A 21,701-nucleotide genomic window follows, 5' to 3' on the forward strand; every position below is an offset into this window, starting at 1 on the left:
TATTGTACACGCTCGACGCACTTAAGATTTATCCTGCAAACGGCAAAGGGGAAACCAGAAAGAAATATGAAGAAGTATATAATATTACATTATGTTTTATTAGCAACATTAAAAACTACATATATTGATTTAAAATCGAAAATCAGAGGCAGCTCTTAAATCTCCTGGAAGTAAAACTTGCCTTGTAATACGCGCAACTCTAACATTTCTGCGACGGAAGCAGTAGACTCCTTGGCACAAGTGCTCCTAAACTTCTTCAACAGGCATCAACGTTCTTTATTTATACTAATTAAAACACAAAACACAAGGTGCAAGCAAAAATTAAAATAACTGCAATACAATACAAAATATTTACATATAAAAACGAATTCTACTTGCTTGGACAGTACAACAAACATGTATGTACACATTAATACATAAATACAGCAAAGTCATATGCACAATAAAAAGAGTTTTCAAGTTCTACATACACAATAACATAACACAAACAGCAATCAAGGAAATGTGCTCAAGAAGATGCCACGCACAAACACAAATCTAGGATTATGCGCACTGTCGATGAAAACCCCAACAATTTCCCCCACATGTGAAAATCCTACTTAACCACCCAACTTTCGACTTTAGATATGTTGCAGACGCAACTTCGGCAACAAATTAATACAATCCCAGGTAGAATTTAATTTGACATTTCTAGAATCCGCACGGAAATTTCTAGGCCGCCTCCCTCGTAAGCAACAATTTCAGAAAATGAAAATAAAGGAAGTCTGCACTTTACCGTTCTTTCTCGGCTTCCACGAAGAACATCGTCCATGTTCCCAGGGCAAAATACCAAACACAACGACACAGAGAGACCGCAAATAAATGAGATAATATCACAACACACATTGCAGGCGTTGCAGGTTCATGCTACCTGCACCATGCACGCTTGCAGTGTAAACAAGTTGATAACACGCGGCCAGCCTGCAATACGCACAACGAACGCAAAGAAAATTAACGAGTTTGTATATTCGACACCCGTTTATCTATTAATGAAACACTAAATACGTGAGAAACAACTAAATCCAGCCGATGGACAATCGAAATGAACGCGATTTACCGAATTACAAACTATAAATCAAACGATAACAGTCGCGAGAAACACGTCCGACCCGAACAATGACCGGCACAAAACTGCTGAGCACAGCGCGCAGCACGCGACCACAGCTCAGGAATTTCGACTAGAAAAATGCAAGTGTGATTTTTGGTTAAATATTTATTAAAACTGCAATAAATACGCTTATAATTATAATTTAACTATAGGTATATAAAAGAAATAAATATATTTTGTTTTAACAAAATTTAAACAAAATTTCAATACAGGGAGGTACAGAATTAAATTCCGCATCAGGGAAAATAATTTCGAACCTATTGTGACACGGCGTTCGTGTGCTATATCAAAAAACTACAATTCCTAGCGCAACGAGTACTACGGCGCATTTTCTTCAATCACGAATATCTCGTAAACTAAAAGAGATAAATAGGATCTGATCGCAGCGTCTTAATCCACGGATTCTCTATAAGATAGGCTGAGAGATGAAATTTTAATTCTTAAGAAAAAATTGCCAAGGGATACTTTTGATACTTTTTTCGACGATTTTGATAATTAATATCTCTTAAACTAAAAGCGATAGCTACCAACGAATTGTTGATTATGAAAGATTGGAAAATTCTCTATCAGATAAAAATATAAAATAATTATATTTCCTACAGTAAAAGGTCGAAAAACGCGACTAAAAGTGCTAAAAAGTGACATTTATCAATTTTTGCCCATTTTATTCAATCGCGAATATCTCGTAAACTAAAAGAGATAAATAAGATCTGATCGCAGCGTCTTAATCTACGGACTATTCTCTATCAGATAGGATAGTTAAAAGGGAAATCTGAGAGATGAAATTTTAAGTCTTAAGAAAAAATTGCCAAGGGGGGGTGCTTGATACTTTTTTTCGACGATTTTTGATAATTAATATCTCTTAAACTAAAAGCGATAGCTACCAACAAATTGTTGATTATGAAAGATTGGAAAATTCTCTATCAGATAAAAATATAAAATAATTATATTTCCTATAGTAAAAGGTCGAAAAACGTGACTAAAAGTGATAAAAAGTGGCATGTATCAATTTTTGCCCATTTTCTTCAATCGCGAATATCTCGTAAACTAAAAGAGATAAATAGGATCTGATCGCAACGCCTTAATCTACGGACTATTCTCTATCAGATAGGATAGTTAAAAAGGAAAGATGAGAGATGAAATTTTAAGTCTTAAGAAAAAATTGCCAAGGGGGTGCTTGATACTTTTTTCGACGATTTTGATAATTAATATCTCTTAAACTAAAAGCGATGGCTACCAACGAATTGTTGATTATGAAAGATTGGAAAATTCTCTATCAGATAAAAATATAACATAATTATATTTCCAACAGTAACAGGTCAAAAAACGCCACTAAAAGTACTAAAAAGTGACATTTTTCAATTTTTGACCATTTTATTAAATCGCGAATATCTCGTAAACTAAAAGAGATATTTAGGATCTGATCGCAGCGTCTTAATTTTCAGACTACTCTCTATAAGATAGGATAGTTAAAACCGAAGTCTGAGAGCTGAAATTTTTATTCTTAAGAAAAATTGCCAAGATAATTAATATCTCTTAAACTAAAAGAGATCGCGACCAAAGAATTGCTGATTATGAATGATTGAAAAATTCTCTATCAGATAAAAATATAAAATAATTATATGTTTTAAAGTATTTTCGAAATATATCCCGATTTCCGCCACAAAATATAAAAATTCCACTAATATCACGGAATTTTAAACACGATTAAGACAGTTCACGCGTAATTTCGGGGATGACCATGGCGCACCGTCAAGAACAACTTTTGTACTATAAAATTATGAAGAAAAACCACAAATATTCCCAAAGTGTCGAAGTTAGTTGATAGATATTCGCGGATTGACCTTAACACCGACCTATCTTTTGTAGTGTGGCACGCCCGATGAACGCGTTAAAAAAAAACTATTTATACATAATACATGCATATCGCTGATAAAAGTTCACATTAAATACGATTTAATTATTCACTTACCCGCATTATCATCAATTAGAACGCTAGATGTTTGCCATAAGTTTAGAAGTAACCCGCAAATTAGCTACTAATGCAGAATTAGCGCTGGGACACGTTAACCGGCGTTAAGATCACGACAAATGTTATTAAAAAACGCACTTTAATACATTTAAAAACACAGCGATCGAATACAACGCGATTTATAGAATTAAATTTTACAAAACGATACGCTTCGCGGAACAATGCACAGTGCACCGAAGGAACATGGCGAGCATGCCGAGTGCAGTGATGTCGCGCGAATACTAAGGCTATAAGATAAGATGAGAAAAGATATTCTAAAGTCGGCCTGTGAATAACACGCGATGGATCACATTCTTGCCTGAATTGAAGCGGAGAGAAGGGATAGGCAAAGACGGCACACGGCAATTTTGCATTTCGTTCGTTGAATACAATCAAAAAAAGTTGTTTGTACACAAACGGAGATAAGCGCATCGTGAACAAAACAATTGTCGTGTGAAACGCTTGGTTTTAAATACAAACTAAGAACTAAATTTCACATCTCATAAATGCTGTAAATAATTTAATTTCTTTACTTACAAGTTTATCGAAGAGCGCAAATCAAAGAAAAGTAGATCCTGAAATAAAGAAAACATGGAAGATAAGTTAAACCATTCCGTGCAATGTTTTGTAGTTTGTTAATAACCGCGATATTCGATGTAAGTATATTAATGACAATATTTACCAAATAGCAAATGAGAACCAGTGCAAACGGTTGGCGTCCAACGGCACGTTTTATATGCACGACCGCACATAAAACACGACAAATTCAGGTTTAGAAACTTTTCACATGCCATAAATCATTAGCAAATCACCAAACGACTATTAACCGTATATATTACAGGTGGATTAAATATATCGCGGTTTACCGATTTGTACAAAGAACGCACCACGCTGCACAAAATGCGAGATGCGTGCTCGCTATTTTCGAACGCGTGACTAAGATTGTACACGACACTTACAACAATCTTTAGTTAAAAGTCCATCGCAGCGCCCTCTAAGAATACGTCGCAAAGATATCGCAGTATTTCAGACACTGGAGTACAGATGTCGCTAGAGTGCATGTTTCAACAGGAACCTACAACTCTAAACTGTATAAAATAATAGCATTTTGATACATAAATGCATATATCCGACTAAAAACAAGAGCAAATTTTCAAACGCTTGCCTTAAAAATATTAAAACATGGAATAACAAAATTATCAAAACAATGGTTGTGGTCCATTTGTAAGCACAAAACTGAAGTCTACAAAGTCAACTACAATCAACAAATTGCAGAAGTAATCTGACTCATAACTAAATTTGTTTTCAAAATGTTTAATTGAAAAGTTTAATTCTTATAATTTATGCAACACCAATAGCAACCGGGGGCGCGTCAGGCTTGACGGGCTTGATGTCACTGCTGGGGTGCGACGGCATGATCTCCTCCTTCGGCTCGACGACGCACACGTAATCCGGCAGTGGTTTCTTGGGGCCGGTCTTGCCGTTAGGATCCCACGGCAGCATGATTTTCACCTTAATGCCGAGCACACCTTGTCTCAACAATACGTGGCGCGTGGCGGTGTCGACGTAGTCGTTGATCGGGTCGCCGGAGTGGATCATCAACCCATCGACGAACTTCATGGACTTGGCACGCTGACCGCGCAACTTGCCTGATACAACGACTTCACATCCTGCAACACAAAAGCAAAATACAGTCAACACTCATAACAATAACTTGTCAACAAGTTAACAAACCTAATAAAAATAATAGTCTAAATATAATAAAATTAAGTTTTATGAAATGTTATATTGTTTATGCTAAAGTTTCTTGTTCAATTTCAGCTTGCATTCATCCGTGAGCGGATTTCCGTCTAAATAATTCCCGATTGTCGGTACTTTTTGTATAACTTCATCAGGCACACAAGTCAACTTGTTATAGCCGAGTTTAATCCAATCCACCGAAATTAACGGCGCTAGAAGTTGCGGATCGATCTCCTGTAGACGATTTTTCGTTAAAAACAGCCAACCCAACATCTCCAAGCCTTTAAAAGCATCTTTATCAATCGATTCAATCTCATTCTCGTCTAAGTAAATATTCGTAGTCACATTGCGACCGCTGATCACGTGCAATCCTTTGACGTGTACAAAGGCACCACTCGGAATAGTGCGAAGACGATTATTCTTAAAACTAAGCGCCGTAATCTCCGGACTATTTGTAAACCATTCAGCATTCCAATGTGCTATTTTATTATGGTCTAAACTCAATAAGCCCAATGCTGGCATATCACTAAATGCGCCCGGTTCGATGACAGAAATACTGTTGTTCACCAAATTTAACTCCGACAGCGGCAAATGATTGAACACGCCAACTTTAATCACCTCCAGCTTGTTGTCCTTGATACGCAACAGACGTAACTTTGGTAGATTTTGAAACGCCTCCATGTTTATCTCGATGATGCCATTGCTGTCAAGCACTACGTCGACAAGGTTGGGCAGATTACGAATCGCGCCTTTGTACAACACAGGAACGCTCTGGTTTGTGATCTGCACGTAGGAGGCTTTCTCGAGAATGCCGTCTGGCTCCAAGCAGCCAGAGACAAAGTCAACGCCGCGTACCCAACCGTAGTAATGGAAGTATTCTTAAATGTAGGATAATCACAACTTTCCACCACAATCAGAGCAATACACGTTAGTAATAGCGTCACGCTAATGGTATGAGCACACATTTTCATCGTGGTTTTGATCGATATTCGATGAGATGTGCGCGTAGACTGACGATTCTACGCTCTGCATGAAATCATTTTTATTTTTACATTTCCATTACGATTCAATTACCCGAGGTCATGGTGATAACCCCCACGATGATAACCAATAATGAACGAACATTCATTTATAAAATGTATACAATTTGTAAACAAACTATAAAATTGTAAAATCCAAATTAAGGCAAAACTTGTATCAAAATATACTTTTATTTTCAAAAAGTATAGGAATGTAATTACGGAATTTGCTCTACTTTGGCGACTCTACTTTGTTACTAATTTGAAAATATGAATGTGTTCTGGATTGAAACCTACCTTTAGCTCCAGATTCCATAATGAATCTAAGCACACCATAGCATGCCCGACGAACGGCAAGCCCGCCAATAAGCTTGTATCTGAGTGATTCAGCTTGAGCAATAGCGCACAAACCGCGGGTAGCAACCTTCTCAGCATACAGCTCCACTGTGCTCTCAGGGAAGTTGAATCTCTTCTGTACAACAGAGGTTAATTCACGAATGCGACGACCCTTCTCACCGAGAACGTTCTGGGTGCGTGTAGCCATGATAATGATCTCTGTGCGAGTTGGAGTAACACGCACCTCGACGCCGGAGTAACCATCTTCAGCGAGTTCACGAGTCAAGAACTCGTTTAATTCGGCTTTAAAGACGCCGTTCGCCACAAACTACAACAGAGAATAATAATGAATTCACAGATATACTCACTGATATGTAACATAAAATAACATGAAAACCACTAATGCACTGGATTTCTTAATGTTTAATTCGTTTTCGAAACAAGTAGAATCCATGTAAATATGAACCACACAGTCACTTCTAGGTTAACTCAAAACAATCCGAAAAAATCTGGCACATCCGTGGCTACGATGTCAGTTAAGCACTTTGTTTAATTAATTTGGTAATAGATGAATAATCCAGGCGGAATATATAGTAAATTTTCATTGGAAATTATTATTATTTAGCAATTTACCTTGCGTTTCTTGGATATCGTCGTGGTTGCCATTTTGACGGACAAACTAGAAAGAGAGGTGCGAGCGCTGTCAAGTACAAAGTTACCAGTGTTGCCACCTTGAACAGAAATTGTAACTAAAACATTTTCAGTATCCCTAGATGCAACCAATTTCAAACAGTTTGTTTCTTAATACGTTGATTGCATTAAAATTGATAAACTTACGTGCTCCAAGTGATAATAAATGATAAATAATGTCTCTCTACCAAATGTAAATAATGATTTGCTCGGATTTAGTCATGATGCCGACTGGTCCTGGCGTAGTCGCATGCGTTTGCGTAGGTTGTTTGCTGTTTTTCGGCATTTTATCAAAGTTTAGACCCAAATCTTGGGAGGAAGATGAATTTCAATTTTATATTGATAAGTTTAATAAAAGTTATGTGAATGAGACGGAATACCAACAGAGATTTCTAGCATTCAAGGTAAGCATATATTATATTATATTATATTATCACACAACATACAATCGATGTTTTTAAAAGAAATCCCTGGAAATGATTGAGATAATGAATAAAAACCGTACGTATCAAACCAGCGCACTGTACGGCGTTACCGCATTCTCGGACATGTTACAAAGTGAGTTCGAGGATTTACGCTTACAGAAGAATTACGCCGAAAGAATGGCGTTGAGACAAGCCAACAACGCGGGAAGCAACGAAAAGCTACACAGATTTCGCCGCGACTTTACCGACGCTAATCTACCCCGCAAGATAGATTGGCGCACTCAAGGGGCGCTCACCCCGGTGAACAATCAGCACGAGTGCGGCGCTTGCTGGGCGTTCAGCGCGATCGAGACGATTGAAGCAGCGCACTGGCTGCGCACCGGAGAGCTGCGACCGCTGAGCACGCAGCAGATGATCGATTGCGCACGCAACGGCAACAACGGCTGCAGGGGCGGCGATATATGCACCCTCTTCGAGTGGCTAGTTGATAACGACGTCGCCATCCGTCCGGCCGATGATTATCCACTGCATTTGAGGGATGAGCAATGCAAAAAATTGACAAGCGTTGGAAACGCTACGACTGCATCTGAAAGCAAAACGGACGTGAGGGTTACGAATTTCGTCTGCATGGATATGATTGGGAAAGAGGACGATCTGTTGGCGGGTATAGGCCGCATGGGTCCGGTGGCGGTGGCCGTGAACGCCATCAGCTGGCAGAATTACTTGGGAGGTGTGATACAGCATCACTGCGGGTCGCATCCGGCCCTCATGAATCATGCCGTCCAGATCGTCGGCTATGATCTGGAAGCGGAAATTCCGCACTACTTAGTACGGAATTCATGGGGCGAGGAGTTTGGCCATCAGGGGTATTTGAAGATCGCCATTGGGGGCAACCTTTGTGGGATTGTCAACGAAGTGGCTGCCGTTGAAGTCACCTGAAAGTCCACAAGTTTCTACAAGGAAGTTGGTTTTGAGTAGGGTAATAAATAAATAATTTCAAGCAAACAGAATGCTTTATTAGATACACCACTGCAATAAATACACGCTTGTAACAAACTGATATGACTTAATCATCAAATATTGTACTCAATTAGACAGTTTTCGTTAAACACTAAGTTAATAATAGTTGTATAAATTAATATCCAAATGCAAAAACGCAAACGCGCTGGTCGCGCTCGGTCTCCGAGATTGCGGGGAGTTGGGAGCGGGTGGTCGCGGTGTTGTTGCGATGGGGGTGGTAAGAGGGTCGCAAACATCGTTCGGCCTCGCCTCGCCGTCGCTCAACGCAATAACAAATCCAAACAACTTTTGGTCACTTACATATAAGTAATAATAGCAATAATAAATGCCGCCGACGGGCGCAAACGTTTCCACAACATCGTTTCTATATTTCCATATTAATAAATTACTTGGTAAAATTGACCTGAACTCTATTGACTAGGCACACTTAGTTTATACAATATATGTATCGTTTTAATAACAAGAAACTGTCCACTATTAAAAATAGAAACCTCCGACAATATTTCCAATGCGATCAATGCGTCAATAAACTCAAGAACAGATCAAATCATCGAATGGCGAAGACCCGAATCGGCGTTGCGGGGGTGGGCCGCAACAGTCTGGAGCCAAGATGGTAATGGCGCAATTTGCAGCCGCCGCCACCCACCGCCCGCTGCGCAGCTTGCGATAATTTCGACGCGCTTTAAAAATATCCTCTGTCGCCTCTGTCTGCCTCCTCGTTCATCATCTCGTATATAGTAAATATTACAACATATAAATCATCAAGATATTTCTCATATTGTAACAGGACCGTTAACAGTGTGTATACATGGAATGAAATGCTTACATGCCTACGTTTATGCCAGATAATGTGCTCCGATAATAATCAAGTGAGATATACACATGCACCGCCGCCGCCAAATATTTATCAAAATAAACGCCTTCCTACACGTCCTCCTCGTCGTACAATAGTAGATAATAGCGTCAAACATCTGAGAAACGTAAAACTAACACAATCTGATTATTTTTTTTTTGTGCGCGGTAGATGTCCGCTTTTCTGTTTTTTACAATTTTACAATTAGTTTTCAACATTTTCAATCATCTTTTGATTTTAACATTTTAACATTTTTTGAAAATACATTTTTGTAATATGCGTTTTTTGGGGGTGTGGGGTAGAACGTTTCAATTAAGCCAACGAGTGGAGTCTATATCAACATTATTGTCCACTGTCGCAATTTGGTTTTTTGTCTGCTTTTAGAAGAACGAGTTACGGTTTGACATTGAACGAATGTGTGGCTTGAGTCGAGATATTCGGGTGCATTTGGTCATTTCATTAAATTCTTTTTTTTTTTTTCGGAAAAATTTACTTCTAGGCCCACCTTTGTTTGCATGTGACATTGTTCGTGTGTTTTCGTTCGATCGTTTTTCTTAGTATTTTTTTTTTATCTTCGTCCTACTAATAATAAATACAATCTATGTAACAAACATAGCTCAAAAATATATTTATATATTGCCATGATTAATATTTTTCAATTTTGCAAATATAGACAATACAACATCAGTCTTACAGTTGAGAAAAAGTACATGTTTCTTATGTGGTGGTGGTGGTTGTTGTTGTTATTCTTGTTTCTTTTTGTGTGTTTCATGTCGGTATATAGTTTTAGGCTGACAAAGAGCGTCAACAATCGTGTTACACGTTTCTCTACGATATTATATATAATTCCTAAATAGAAGCACATCACACGCATGCATGCAAGCAAGCGATTTTCGAATATGTCTAGGTCTAGAGTGTATGAAAACGAGAAGAAGCACATTATCAGGGCGTCTCAATTCGAATGTCTCAATTGTCTGCTTAAATTAATCACCCTAGTGTGTTTGCTTAGTAATAGTTGTAGCTTACTTGTATAGCTTAGTGTACAATCCAATTCAGTGAATGAAAAGCAATTAGCCAGCCAGGATATGTGTGTGTTTAGTGTGAGGATGATCCACCTGCTACACAAAGCAGGCCCGAATGGAATGTATACGGTATATATAATATTATATAATAGTACAACACACACGCAGTTTAGTCACTATTGCTATCAAATATATATGATATATGTATATATTATATATACGTGAGATTTGTCAGCGCGACCTATGGCAGGAACAATGACGGACAAAGCGACTACGATTACGCGTACAATGTGTATACGAGTATAATTAATCTGGTGTGTGCTTAAGCTTAAGCGCGAAAAATCAACGCCGTGTTGGAAGCGGGCGAGACCGTCGAAGGAGGCACTCCCATGCTGAATGGCGTGTACATCCTCGACGGCCACCAAAAACGCGCCCGCTTCCGCCAAACTCCCAATCCTCCAAAATCGTAACATTTTTCGCGGTGGAGGCGCCGGGCACGTGCAAAACAGCATAAGAAAAACGTACAAAGCGACTTTTATAAGTAAAAATATATTTTTCATTTGGTGCGCCTGTTGCTTAAATTTTTTATTCATTTCTTTTCTTTAATTGTAGTTACTTTGTTTCCTTAGTTAATCGCAAAAGTTGTGTGAAAGTGTGTGCTTATTTTTTTTCTTGATTTAGAGTTTAAGTAAAACAGCAGCTCCAAATTTTTGGTCGGGTGGCGCGCGGGCCGCGCTTGCTTTGGTCCGCGAGTTCCAGCCAAACAAGCAACGTTATTCCATTCTTCCGTCGTTTAATTTTTTTTTTGAGTTTTTTTATATTTTTTAAAAGTCTAGAGAATGCTCGTTTTTTGGTTGTTTTGGTGTGATCAGTACAGTCATATATGTTTCAATATTTCAATCAATGAATACATACAATACATTTACAATAATATATACTTCAATAGATGTACTACTTAGTAATTAGGTTTTTCCTTGGGTTTAACATTAACAGTTTATGTGTGTGTACATGCATATTACGCGGGATGTTTTTTTTTCCTTTTGAGTTTCGTTGGTGTTCGTTTATGATCTGATGCCTCCTATCTGAGATGCCACAAGTACCACGCTTATCAGTTTCATTTTTCTTTTTCAAATTTATTAATGGCGGGGGCGGCGGTCGATTAAGAAGCGTTTATTGCAGCTCAACGCTTCGTAACCGATCGCACACAATAAATTATGTGTAACAATGATCGTGTATGAGTAGTAGTGGGGGGAAAATGCCAACAATAACCGTTTTTTACAACATTTTAGAGAGCGATAACAGAATCGATGATGATTCAATTTGCAACATTTCGCACACAATTTAATTTTCATTTTGCAGCAGGGATTTCAATGCGCGTGTCTGGGAAGGCATTTCCGTTAATCACAGTCTGTTAGAAGAGGTTTCGTTCTATGCGATGTCTCGTGTATCTTGTTGGGACTTCCATTTTTGGCGAGTGATGAGGGGGAGGTGGGTGCATTTGGTGTGTGTGGGTGTATGTGGTGCGTGTTCATGTGGACAATCTGCGGCGTGGCGCGATAACAGTAGTGCACAACAACAAGTCTCTAACCATGGCTACGTTATTAATATTTCTATCCGTAAATATACATACATAACATGAGCAATTTCGCGCAAAATGTATAAAAATTTTACTCTCAATATCATCGTGTCAATCCGTTCGGGATTCTTTCTTCCTAGTGCTTCTCACATGTTGCGCGTTTTGCGCGATGATGAGTTTTATAGTCGGTCTCGTGCGATGCGAGTAATATTAACCACTTACACTTAATTCAAATTTAACAAGAGACATATGTAGACATATTGTGCGACGGGAATGTGTGTGAGTGAGTGTTTACATACTTCATTTTTTGTTCACAATTTGGTTTTCAATGACTAGAAATCGCGTCGGAATGAGACATTTTAAAGCGGCGAAAACTTGAACGTGAAACTGAGTGAGCTTTGCAGTGCGCTTTGACTGTTGTTCATCATCCGTATGTTTAGATAGATAAATGTTCCCTAGAGTAATTGACATGAAGGTAAAACATGTTTTGAAGACGAGCTCGTCGTTGGTGTTTCAGGGCGTCCGCGCGGCTGTGGTGCGTGTGTTTTCCTTTTCCTTAGTTAAGTTCATAAGTGTAATCAGTAATAAGAGTTAATTGTGCTTTTTGCTGCGCCTGCGTTCGGACGGCTTGTGAAGGTGTCATACGGTTTGCAGATCTTTGCGGCACACGTTGCGGAATTTTGATTATCCTCTCTCTCTCGGTCAGTGGAGTAGTTAGTAATAATAATTGGAGTGTTTTTGTTTGCGCTGGACGCCCGTGATCGCCTTTTATCACTAGCGCTTTACCAGAAATTTACAAGAAATGTTTGCGTTTCGAATCAGTCTTACCGAAAAAATGCATATCCTCACGTCAGCGTTGCGGGTGCGGGCGCGTTTGAATGTTTTAGTTTGCTTTTGTTGCAGTTTTCCTTTATTTATGAGTTTGGTCCGCACGATCGGTCACGCATCAGCATCATCGTCAACATCATCACTACCAGATTAGATGTCACAGATATAGAAAGAGCAAGTATGTGTGGCAACACCGTCCATATCCATCTTAAGATTAATAGATTAATAATACGTAATAATTAATAATTAATGAATGTTGTTATACCTCTTAGAAGCTAATGACTATCAATACCATTAAATCACACATGCCTATATACGGTTTGTAGACGTACAACTAGAATATCGTAATAAACTTCCATTTTAGGATAAATAACTTGCTTAGTTGGGCCCAAGATAGATTGTTCGAATAATTACTTGAAAGCTGCCGGCCTGCCGTCCCCAAGGCGGGGGCCGGAGATTATCATATCGTCACTCTCACTTACATCGCTAAGTACAAAAGTATATTCTCTAAACGAGTCGCCTGCCGCCGTCGCCGCCGAGGATTGGCACCTGGTTGCCGCCACCGCCGCCGAAAGAGTGCTACGATTCAACTACACAGTATACACACAATACAGAGAAGACCAATTTTCTAAAACAAAACAAAATCAAACACAAACAAAAAAAAATAATAAAAAATATAAAAATAAAAAAATTAAAAACACACCAGGAAGAAAACACAGAAGTGTAGATCTACGCTTGTTGTTATATACCTATATCCGGAATTTCCTAAAAACTGTGGGATGTTTGTTTGTTCGTGTTAGTAATCGGCGAAATGTTAGAATTTGATTCGAGATTCGAAAAACGTCAAAAAAACGTGTTTATAATGAAAACTGCAGAACTGGTATTATTATAATTAAAAAAGCATTTACAACAAAAATATTCAAAAACAAAACAATGTACAAATTTAATTTAAGAACAATTTTATCATATTTAAAAACTAATATAATAATAACAACAAAGTATAAAAACTAACTGATTAAATGGGTTCTTTTACTTCTTTTTGCGCTTTCGCTTAAATTTGTTAAATTCCTTTTTCTAATCAAAAACTCAAATTCAATCTATATAGTATCGTGCCGGCGGGGGTCCGCCACTCTCTCAGAGCCGGTGTCGTTCCGAGGCAGTCTTTCGAGGAACAATGTAGAAAAAATAGAGTGTACTCTGGGGGTTTTTAGGGGGATGTGGGGCTGACGAGTGCGCACGCACACGCGCCCCCATTGATGGTCGCACGTGCGCGTGCGAATCGGCAAAACAACTTAACTCTTGTCGGAAGGACACCGCTTTGCTTAAGTTTTTTTTTCTTTCGATGATAATGGAGAAACAGATAAGATACAATTATTTAGATAGAGAGAGAGAGAGAACGGAGAGGGCGGACGCATGCCCGCCGCCGCAGTCCTTTTGTTTCACGTATAATTACAATTCCTTCGATTCAATCATCGCATCGCCTTACACATTAATAGTTTCGAGTCTCGCGGCGAGCGCCGTGGGGGCAGAGCAGTAAAAATGAGATCGCTTAGCCCCCGCGTATTCTTCAATAGGATTATATAACAACATAAATAAATTTTAAAAAAGGGCGTCTCGGGGGAGGTGTTCGTGTGTGGTGAGTGTGTGTGTGTAGTGTATAAATAATGTCCGAGCGGCGAGAGGGGAAGGTGCGTCCGCATAGCGCCCGGCATCGTCCCCCCTCGTGCCCCGCCGCCCCCTTGAGTGGCTGTGCGTGTACGCGTGTGTATGTGGGTGTGTGAACATAAACGAAATCCTATCTAATAGTAAAATACAGTTGGTCAAATTCAATCAAAATCAAATAAGAAGGAAAGCGGACTCACGTCACATGCAACGCGCCTTCCGCCCTCCTCCGGCCGTATCTTAAACTTGGCAGCATTAACAAACAATATATTACTACAAACTACTACAACTAATAATAATAATAATAATAATAATAGAATAATCATTCAGAGACACGAGGTGAAAGAAAGAATCATACTAGCATCCGGTGGCGATATATAGAAAATATTGCAACATGCACCGCACGCTCGTCGGTTTCTGGCATTTCGTTTTGTGAGTGTTATTCTCGTGTTTTTGCGCGCGCCTCCAAACTTAAATAATAGACAATATTATAACAAAACTAAAAAATAAAACAAAATCATCAAAAAATAAAAGTCAATATTACCATACTAATACCTTTTCTTCTTTCTTTTTTTTTTCGTTCGCGTGTTCTCGCGTATGCGCGCAATTCACCACTCTGCACATCTCTGCGAATGTAGTGTGTTTGTGTGTGTGTATGTTCTTTATCGCGAAACTTCTCTTATGTTTAAAACATTTAGACCGATATACAGAGCTACACATCTTCATTGGGGGTGGGGGGCTGGGGCTGCATCTGCGCTCGTACGAGGGGTGACTAGGGGTAGCTAACAACGCGGCTCTTTATCAGTTCCGCCAAAAACAACAACGCGCTATTCTACATACCGTGTATACGCTACGGAGAGACATTCACAACACCGTACACTCATTAGTAAAATATAGTTTCTTATGCCAAAACTTTACGACAAATACAACAAATGGCCCTCACGTTTTATAACTTCTTCGCGCCGAGTGCCGCCGACGTTCAAAGAGATTTTTTGGCCGCTCGCTCATGAAGCACACTCGCGCGCTTCGAATAAAAAAACTCTCGTCAAACTTTTCTCATCTCGTACAATATTAAAAATAGATATCAACGTTACAAAACTATCATTATAAACTGGGGAGGGTGGGCATTCAGGGGGGGAGATGAAACGTAAATGTACAAATCGCGCCATGACGCCGGGCGGCGCCATTCCGATTCTTAAAAATGCATCAACAAAAGGTGTGACGGAATGGTGCGATGCCGCCGGCGCGTCGGGCACGCTGCTCAACAAGACCGAACGTAACGCGAAGGGGGCCGCCTAGCTGGAGCGAGTTACAAACCGATGGGCGGCACCTGTACATAGCGATAGATGTACAGGCGGTAGTCCTTGCTGGCCAGCACGACGCTACCGTCGTCCATCAGCGCCACATCAAAGCATTGCGCGTGCTTCACTTTGCTCTCCAGCGCCGATACCAGCTGCCCATCCTGTGTGAAGATGGTCAGGTTGAAGTTGTTGTGGTTGTCGGCGATGAGGATCTCGCCGGCAGCATTAATGCCCACCCCAATCGGGTAATTAGTAATGCCTTCGCCGCCGATCTGTCGCAGGAAAATTCCCTCGTAGCTGAACACCTTGACGCAGTGCGCGCGGTTATCGCTGATGAAGATCTCTTGCTTATCATTGACAACAACTCCGTTCGGGAATTCGAGATGCTTGGAGCAGCCGAACTTCTGAAGTACGGTGCCCGACTGATCGAAGATGATCACTCGCATTACCTTGCATTCCACAACGACGATGCGTCCCTTGTTGTCAACGGTGACGCCTCGCGGGTGCTGCAGAATATTAGCGCCAAACTTGCGCACAAACTGACCGTACTGGTTGTAGATCTGGATCTGGTGTGTCGGAGAACGCTCCGTAACGATAATGTCACCAGAAGTACGCACGACCGCAACGCGATTGGGGTACAGAGTTGCCCGTCGCGTTTGCCGCACTCTCCAAACTGGAACTTGAAGCGGCCTTCCTTGTCGAAGATCTGAATGCGGTGGTTGTTCGTGTCGGCAACGATGATGTCATTCTGAGCATTGACAGCGACTCCGCTGGGTTCCGTAAACTGGCCCTCGGTGACCCCAAACTCTCCGAACTTGCAATGGTAGATCATCTTTTGGCGTTTAATCTGCGACTTGGGCGGGAAGATCGTCGTAGACATCAGCTTGGAAGTGATATCAAAATCAGTATTCACTTGCCCGCCGCCGCCACCAGTAAGATGGTACGGTTCTGGGACACCTCCATTCTGGAAGATACTATCAGTGCCACCATTGGACCATTTTTCATAGGAGTTGATACCATTGAGGTTCATATCACCCACGGTAGTGGTGAATAGACCTAGACTGTGCGCAGAACTGAAACGCTTTGTGATGATGTTAGACTCAAAGGGCGAGGTAGACTGGCTAGAGCTGGAGATCGTGAAGGGGCAGTGAATGCCGCCTCCAATACCACCATTCAAACTACCGGAACTGCCATTTACACTTGAGCCACTGGAGCTGGAACCACCGCCGGCACTACCACTTCCACTACCACCAGTTGGGCGAGCAATCGGGGGCTGTTTGCTAGGGCCAACCACAGGTTCTGAATTGGATCGAACATAGCCAAAAGTGTTGCGCACTCCCACCTGAATAGCCTGGTAATTGGAGACAAATTCCAAATCGCACGCCTGTTGCACGCTCTGGTCAACATTGAAACTCAACAATGACTGTAATTTGCTGTCGAGCAACTTGCGGCACATGATGATCTCCACCACGCTGGCACATTTGTTCAATTTATCCACAAATTCACAGGTCTTGTAGATATTATCAACCGTTTCCTGCCCTTTCTGGGTAGCCACCCCTAATGAGATCTGCTTCGCAGAGAAAACAGACTCCAATTCCTTCAGGAGTTCTTGCTTACGCTCGTCCAGCATGGAACGGTAGAACTGGAAGGTGTCGTTGATTTCGTTCTGCGCCTTGTGGTATTGCACTTGCAGGCGGCTGGTAGCGTGTTCTACGTTCTTCATCACATTCTTAATATCGGTAGCCTTAGTTTTGGCCTCTTGGATAGCATGTGTGATAGCCTCGATCTGCTTGGGCGCCGCATCATTAATATGCTCCCAGTCGTGTAGTCCCGCGGGGTGCTCCATCGAAATGCAGTCTTTGCAAATTGGAACAGCGCATGTACGGCAATAGTACTTGAGCACCTCACTCTTGTGCTTAGGGCAAGACATTGTCTTTTCGCCGTTTTGACCCATCGCGGTGGCGGAGGGTTTGTGCGACGTTGGCGGAGCACCCGTATCGTCCTTAATATCCAGGTTGAGCACCCGGTGGCCCTCAAAACAGTGCATAAATTGATGCGCCATCACGCAGTTAGAGCACAAATAGTTGGCGCAGTCAAAACAGCGCGCGATCGCGTCTAGCTTCTTCTTTTTGCAGCCGGTGCAACGCACTGCCGGCGAGATGATATGCTCTGCGTTGGAGAGCGGCAACGGTGTATCAGCAGCAGTGCCGAGGAGAATATTACTGAGGATACCCTCGATGGAGTCAATTTGACAACGGGGGCAGGTGTACTTGTTCTTCTCGTAGCAGCTGGCGCAGATAACGTGATAGCAAGGTAGGTGGTGGGCGGCGTCGGCCCCCGGTTCGCGGCAGTTCTGGCAACACGCGGCGCCTCCGTGCCCGCCGGCAATCAAGTCGTGGTCGCGTTCGGCCGAATCGCTTACGGGTGGCGACGATCCGCTCACGGTCAGCGGCGAATCGGCAAGTGAAGATAGCGATAGGTAGTCGGCGTGATCGCCGAAGGATCCGATTGAATTTGCACGTGGTAGTGATTCAATTGACGGGGTCGGTGATGCCATCTTCAATTAACCGTCATCCCTGCAAAAGAAAACAAAAAAACCCATTGAAAAACGACACCAAAACACAACCGCAAATGGTCCCCATTTGGAACCACTGGTCTAATCGTTAGAGGTCGTCGGGTGCATCGAGAAGTGCTAAACAGAAACGTCGATGTCACCGACCAGCGTTTGTTCCGTCTGGCACGGATGGTGAAGGCGCGGGGAGACGCGGGCGGATCGATGTGCAGCGAGGGTGCCCACGTAGTCATGACAACGCGTGAGGGTTGCTAGTGGTATGCAACACCCCGCTGGATTTACGGCTGCTGCTGCCGCCGCCGTCGGCTGCAACAAGGTCCTACGAGTGAAGAGTACAAGAAACTCGGAATGGTAAAGCCAACCTGTTGCCAAAAATACGCCCGGGAAAAGAGCATAGCAGAGAAAGAAAGCTAGCGCAACCAAAAACAAACTCGAAAGTAAACAAATTGCTGATTACAAAGCAAACGAAACGTGCGCGGGATGTTTATGTATGGTGGTGTGTATGTGTGTGCAGCTCATATCGCGCAGGGGTGCGTTGACCTCTCGCGCGCACATTTAACGAATTGCGTTCCCCCATCACCGGGCATCGGGGGGGACTCGTCGGGGTGTTATCCTGCGGCGCATGCACGACGCCACCCGACAACTGGTCGTACTGGTTTCGCCAAGTGCCCGCGCATTTTAACGATATAATCATGAGCTCGTCTACAAATTAATCATCAAATTGATAGATGAGACATGGAAGCAAGAAAGCCGTGCCCTTTAATTGCGTCGAATCGATATTGCCGTGTGCGAAATTCACGGAAACTACGCGTGACAACTACGACACGGAAAAGCGGAAAATTTTCCTGCTCCATTTACCTGTAGCGCTCCGTGGAAAGGGCGCGCGCGCTTTGTGCATGACTCACAAAGCTCAACGATCGCCAGATAGCGCCACGTGCACGAAAACACACAAAGAAAAGTTCACAACGAGCAAAAAACAATCCCAAAACTTTAGACAAAAGCAAATGGCGCAATGTTTAGTAATAAATTAAACAATAACTTACAATATTAGTCGTTTGTTAGTATAATAAAGAAGGCATTTAATTCATCTAATAGGCACGTTATCACCTCACTCACTTTAGAATTACTATCGCAGCAGTAAAGTAACTGAACATCACAATGCTTCGTATAACAATTAATTTTAATTTATTGTGTGGAAATTGTAGAATAATTCGTTTAAAACTTCACTATAATTCGCGATACGGTTACGTTGAGAGTTTGATAGATAGGAAACGCGCGCGAGTTCCAGCTCATAGCTGGTTCTGTTCGGTACTAAAGCACGAAAAGGAAAAAGGGCGCCGAAGCACGGGCACGACCCTCTCCGTTCGCCCTGGCTGCAACGTGCACGGACAAAGAAAACGCACCGAAATTTCCGACAGATGTTAATGCGAGACTAGTCAGGAGCGCGGCGGCGAGCGAAAGAGGGGGAAAACATCCCCTAACGTGCACCACTGCTGCTACTAGTTTGTCGGCCCTTACGAGGGGTATTTTCACAATTTTGACGTTGCCACGTTAAAGCCCGAAAAGGAAACAACGATCTTCTGGTAGGCTGAAGAAAGAAGTTCATCATCGTGTTATAGAGGTTTCGCTGGCTCAGTTGCTCGCCTCGGCTGTGTTAACCTGTCATTGCTTCGTTATAATTGATGCAATTAAATATAGCCGGCGCATTGCAGAAGCGAACCGGGGTGCGAGACGTTCGTAAATTTAAACGCACCGAAAATTTACGAGTCCGACCGGGAGGGACTCTACCAGCATCATTGCATCATCGTGCGAGTGTGCCGCCAGCATCCGAGAGAGGCTTTAATTAGACGCCCGCATCTATCCGTACACATAATGCGTTTACGGTTACGGTTCGCCACTTTTTCTCAGCACACATCACGCTGTGGAGAAATTTCTCGCATCCAAGCGCGCCACAAAACAATTCGTTGCTGTCGGTGTGCTCCGGCTCGATTTAATCAATCATCGAATAAGATTTCCATTTAATTCTTTAGTGTGCGAACGAGTATTGAGGGTCTTGAATGGTTTGTGAAAACAGCCAGTCATGGGTACCTGCCTAGGTGCGCTGGAAATGATCAAACAGGGGATGAAAACCTCTCTTCTACCTGGCTGGCACTAATGTCCATTTACTCATTGAGTATTCTATGCGTTTCTCATCTCTTCGCCAGACAGTTACCTAGAAGAGGTGCTACTCAAGAATGTTCGTTGTCACCGTAAAAAATTCTACCCTTCGAATTGGTTTCTTAACTTCGTAAGAAAGAACCGCTGCTAGACTTGAGAAGAAGAAACAGAAAAAAAAAAGAAACGTTTTGAATGTTATATTCCCAAGCAATTCGTCGGTGTTGTGCATTTGTGGTGTGGTGAAACCTCAAAAATGTTGATAAACATTCGGAAAATTCGGCTCGTGTTACACGAGCGTGCAACGTGTCTTCGTTGTGTTTCGTCGTGAATTGCGCACTTTTCGCGTAATAACTCATTATATTACGCTCGGTTAGCGCTGAGCACACAGCTCAGTGCGGTATTACTTAATCGCAAGTAGGACATGCGGTTCGAGAAAGCGATCAAGGACACCGGCACGCGAGCGAGAGAGCTCAGCTCTGCAGCTCAGCGAGCAGAAGATGCTGAAGAAATAGGAGGCGCAACAATATTCAAACTTTGCGAAACGAACAAACGAAACAAAAAATCCACGCCGGTGTAAAATGATACTTTTTCCTCCGAATTTTGACACCGGAAATTACCATATAAACTCCCAAACAGCTTGCGGCTAAAAACTAGAGTAGATGAAAATAGTGTAGATTTGGCAATTTTCAAAATTCGCACGTCAGATAGGCTTGTGTATTGGTTTATGCAACATGCTGTCTGTCCGTCTGCAGTGTTCGGTGTGGTGATCAAGGTGGATATTAGATGGTACACACACTTTCACTTTAATTCGAGTTATGCCGAGCCGCGAACGTCGAGCACGCCGTGTTATGCAATATCGCCAACAACCGATCCAGCATGTAATCCTCCGGTGTGCCGGCTTCGACAATGCTAACCCAATGTAAGAAACGAGAACAATACACCAAAAGTAAAATGTCAAAACGAGTACGTTCACAATATATTATACTAAAAGTTCAAAAATTAAAAACTGTTGAAGCAATTAACCCGCAAATCCGAATTGTTTATTTTCTGCGCGAATGTAATTTTTTGCGCACAAAATGAATGATGTAATAATTGTACTTAAACAAGAGATGTTGATCTGGGCACATATTGCGCGGGTGTATAACATTAAACTTTCCAGCCACGCTTGTGCACAAAAGTGAAAGTCAAATGTGGATTAGTTTTCGTAAAATTAATTAACTTTATACCATTTTTCCGGCTGATGAATCAGGACCAGTGTGTCACATCGATTTTGTGTTACACGCGTGCAAAAACAAACAACGTAGAAAAAAAAAGCACCATAAGGTTTCGCAAGTGTGTTGTG

The 21,701-nt window shown here is 41.8% G+C and overlaps 3 protein-coding genes across 3 annotated transcripts in view; 1 reads left to right on the forward strand and 2 right to left on the reverse strand.

Annotated features, from left to right (window-relative positions):
- Positions 1-4,456: 4,456 nt before the first annotated feature.
- Positions 4,457-6,984, reverse strand: LOC135793004 (small ribosomal subunit protein uS3A-like). The gene is made up of 3 exons (XM_065303842.1): positions 6,887-6,984; positions 6,215-6,581; positions 4,457-4,828 (listed from the first exon to the last, which is right to left on the reverse strand). The coding sequence occupies exons 1-3, from the start codon at positions 6,917-6,919 to the stop codon at positions 4,500-4,502; spliced, it is 729 nt and encodes a 242-aa protein (XP_065159914.1). The 5' UTR covers positions 6,920-6,984; the 3' UTR covers positions 4,457-4,499.
- Positions 6,985-7,146: 162 nt separating this feature from the next.
- Positions 7,147-8,491, forward strand: LOC135793003 (cathepsin O-like). The gene is made up of 2 exons (XM_065303841.1): positions 7,147-7,347; positions 7,408-8,491. Exons 1-2 carry the CDS (start codon positions 7,165-7,167, stop codon positions 8,305-8,307), a joined length of 1,083 nt encoding a protein of 360 aa, XP_065159913.1. The 5' UTR covers positions 7,147-7,164; the 3' UTR covers positions 8,308-8,491.
- A 5,032-nt stretch (positions 8,492-13,523) lies between these two features.
- Positions 13,524-21,701, reverse strand: part of LOC135793002 (brain tumor protein-like) — a 47,564-nt gene continuing 39,386 nt past the window's right edge. The window contains 2 exon segments of the mRNA XM_065303840.1: positions 13,524-16,273; positions 16,276-18,206. Coding sequence (XP_065159912.1) covers positions 15,639-16,273; positions 16,276-18,187 — 2,547 coding nt within the window. The 5' untranslated portion in view covers positions 18,188-18,206 and the 3' untranslated portion in view covers positions 13,524-15,638.

This window comes from Atheta coriaria, unplaced genomic scaffold (assembly GCF_025399875.1).
Source record: "Atheta coriaria isolate IRGN ID8LTWV9N9 unplaced genomic scaffold, Caltech_Dcor_3.1 hic_scaffold_5_pilon, whole genome shotgun sequence".
NCBI classification, from domain to species: domain Eukaryota; kingdom Metazoa; phylum Arthropoda; class Insecta; order Coleoptera; family Staphylinidae; genus Dalotia; species Dalotia coriaria.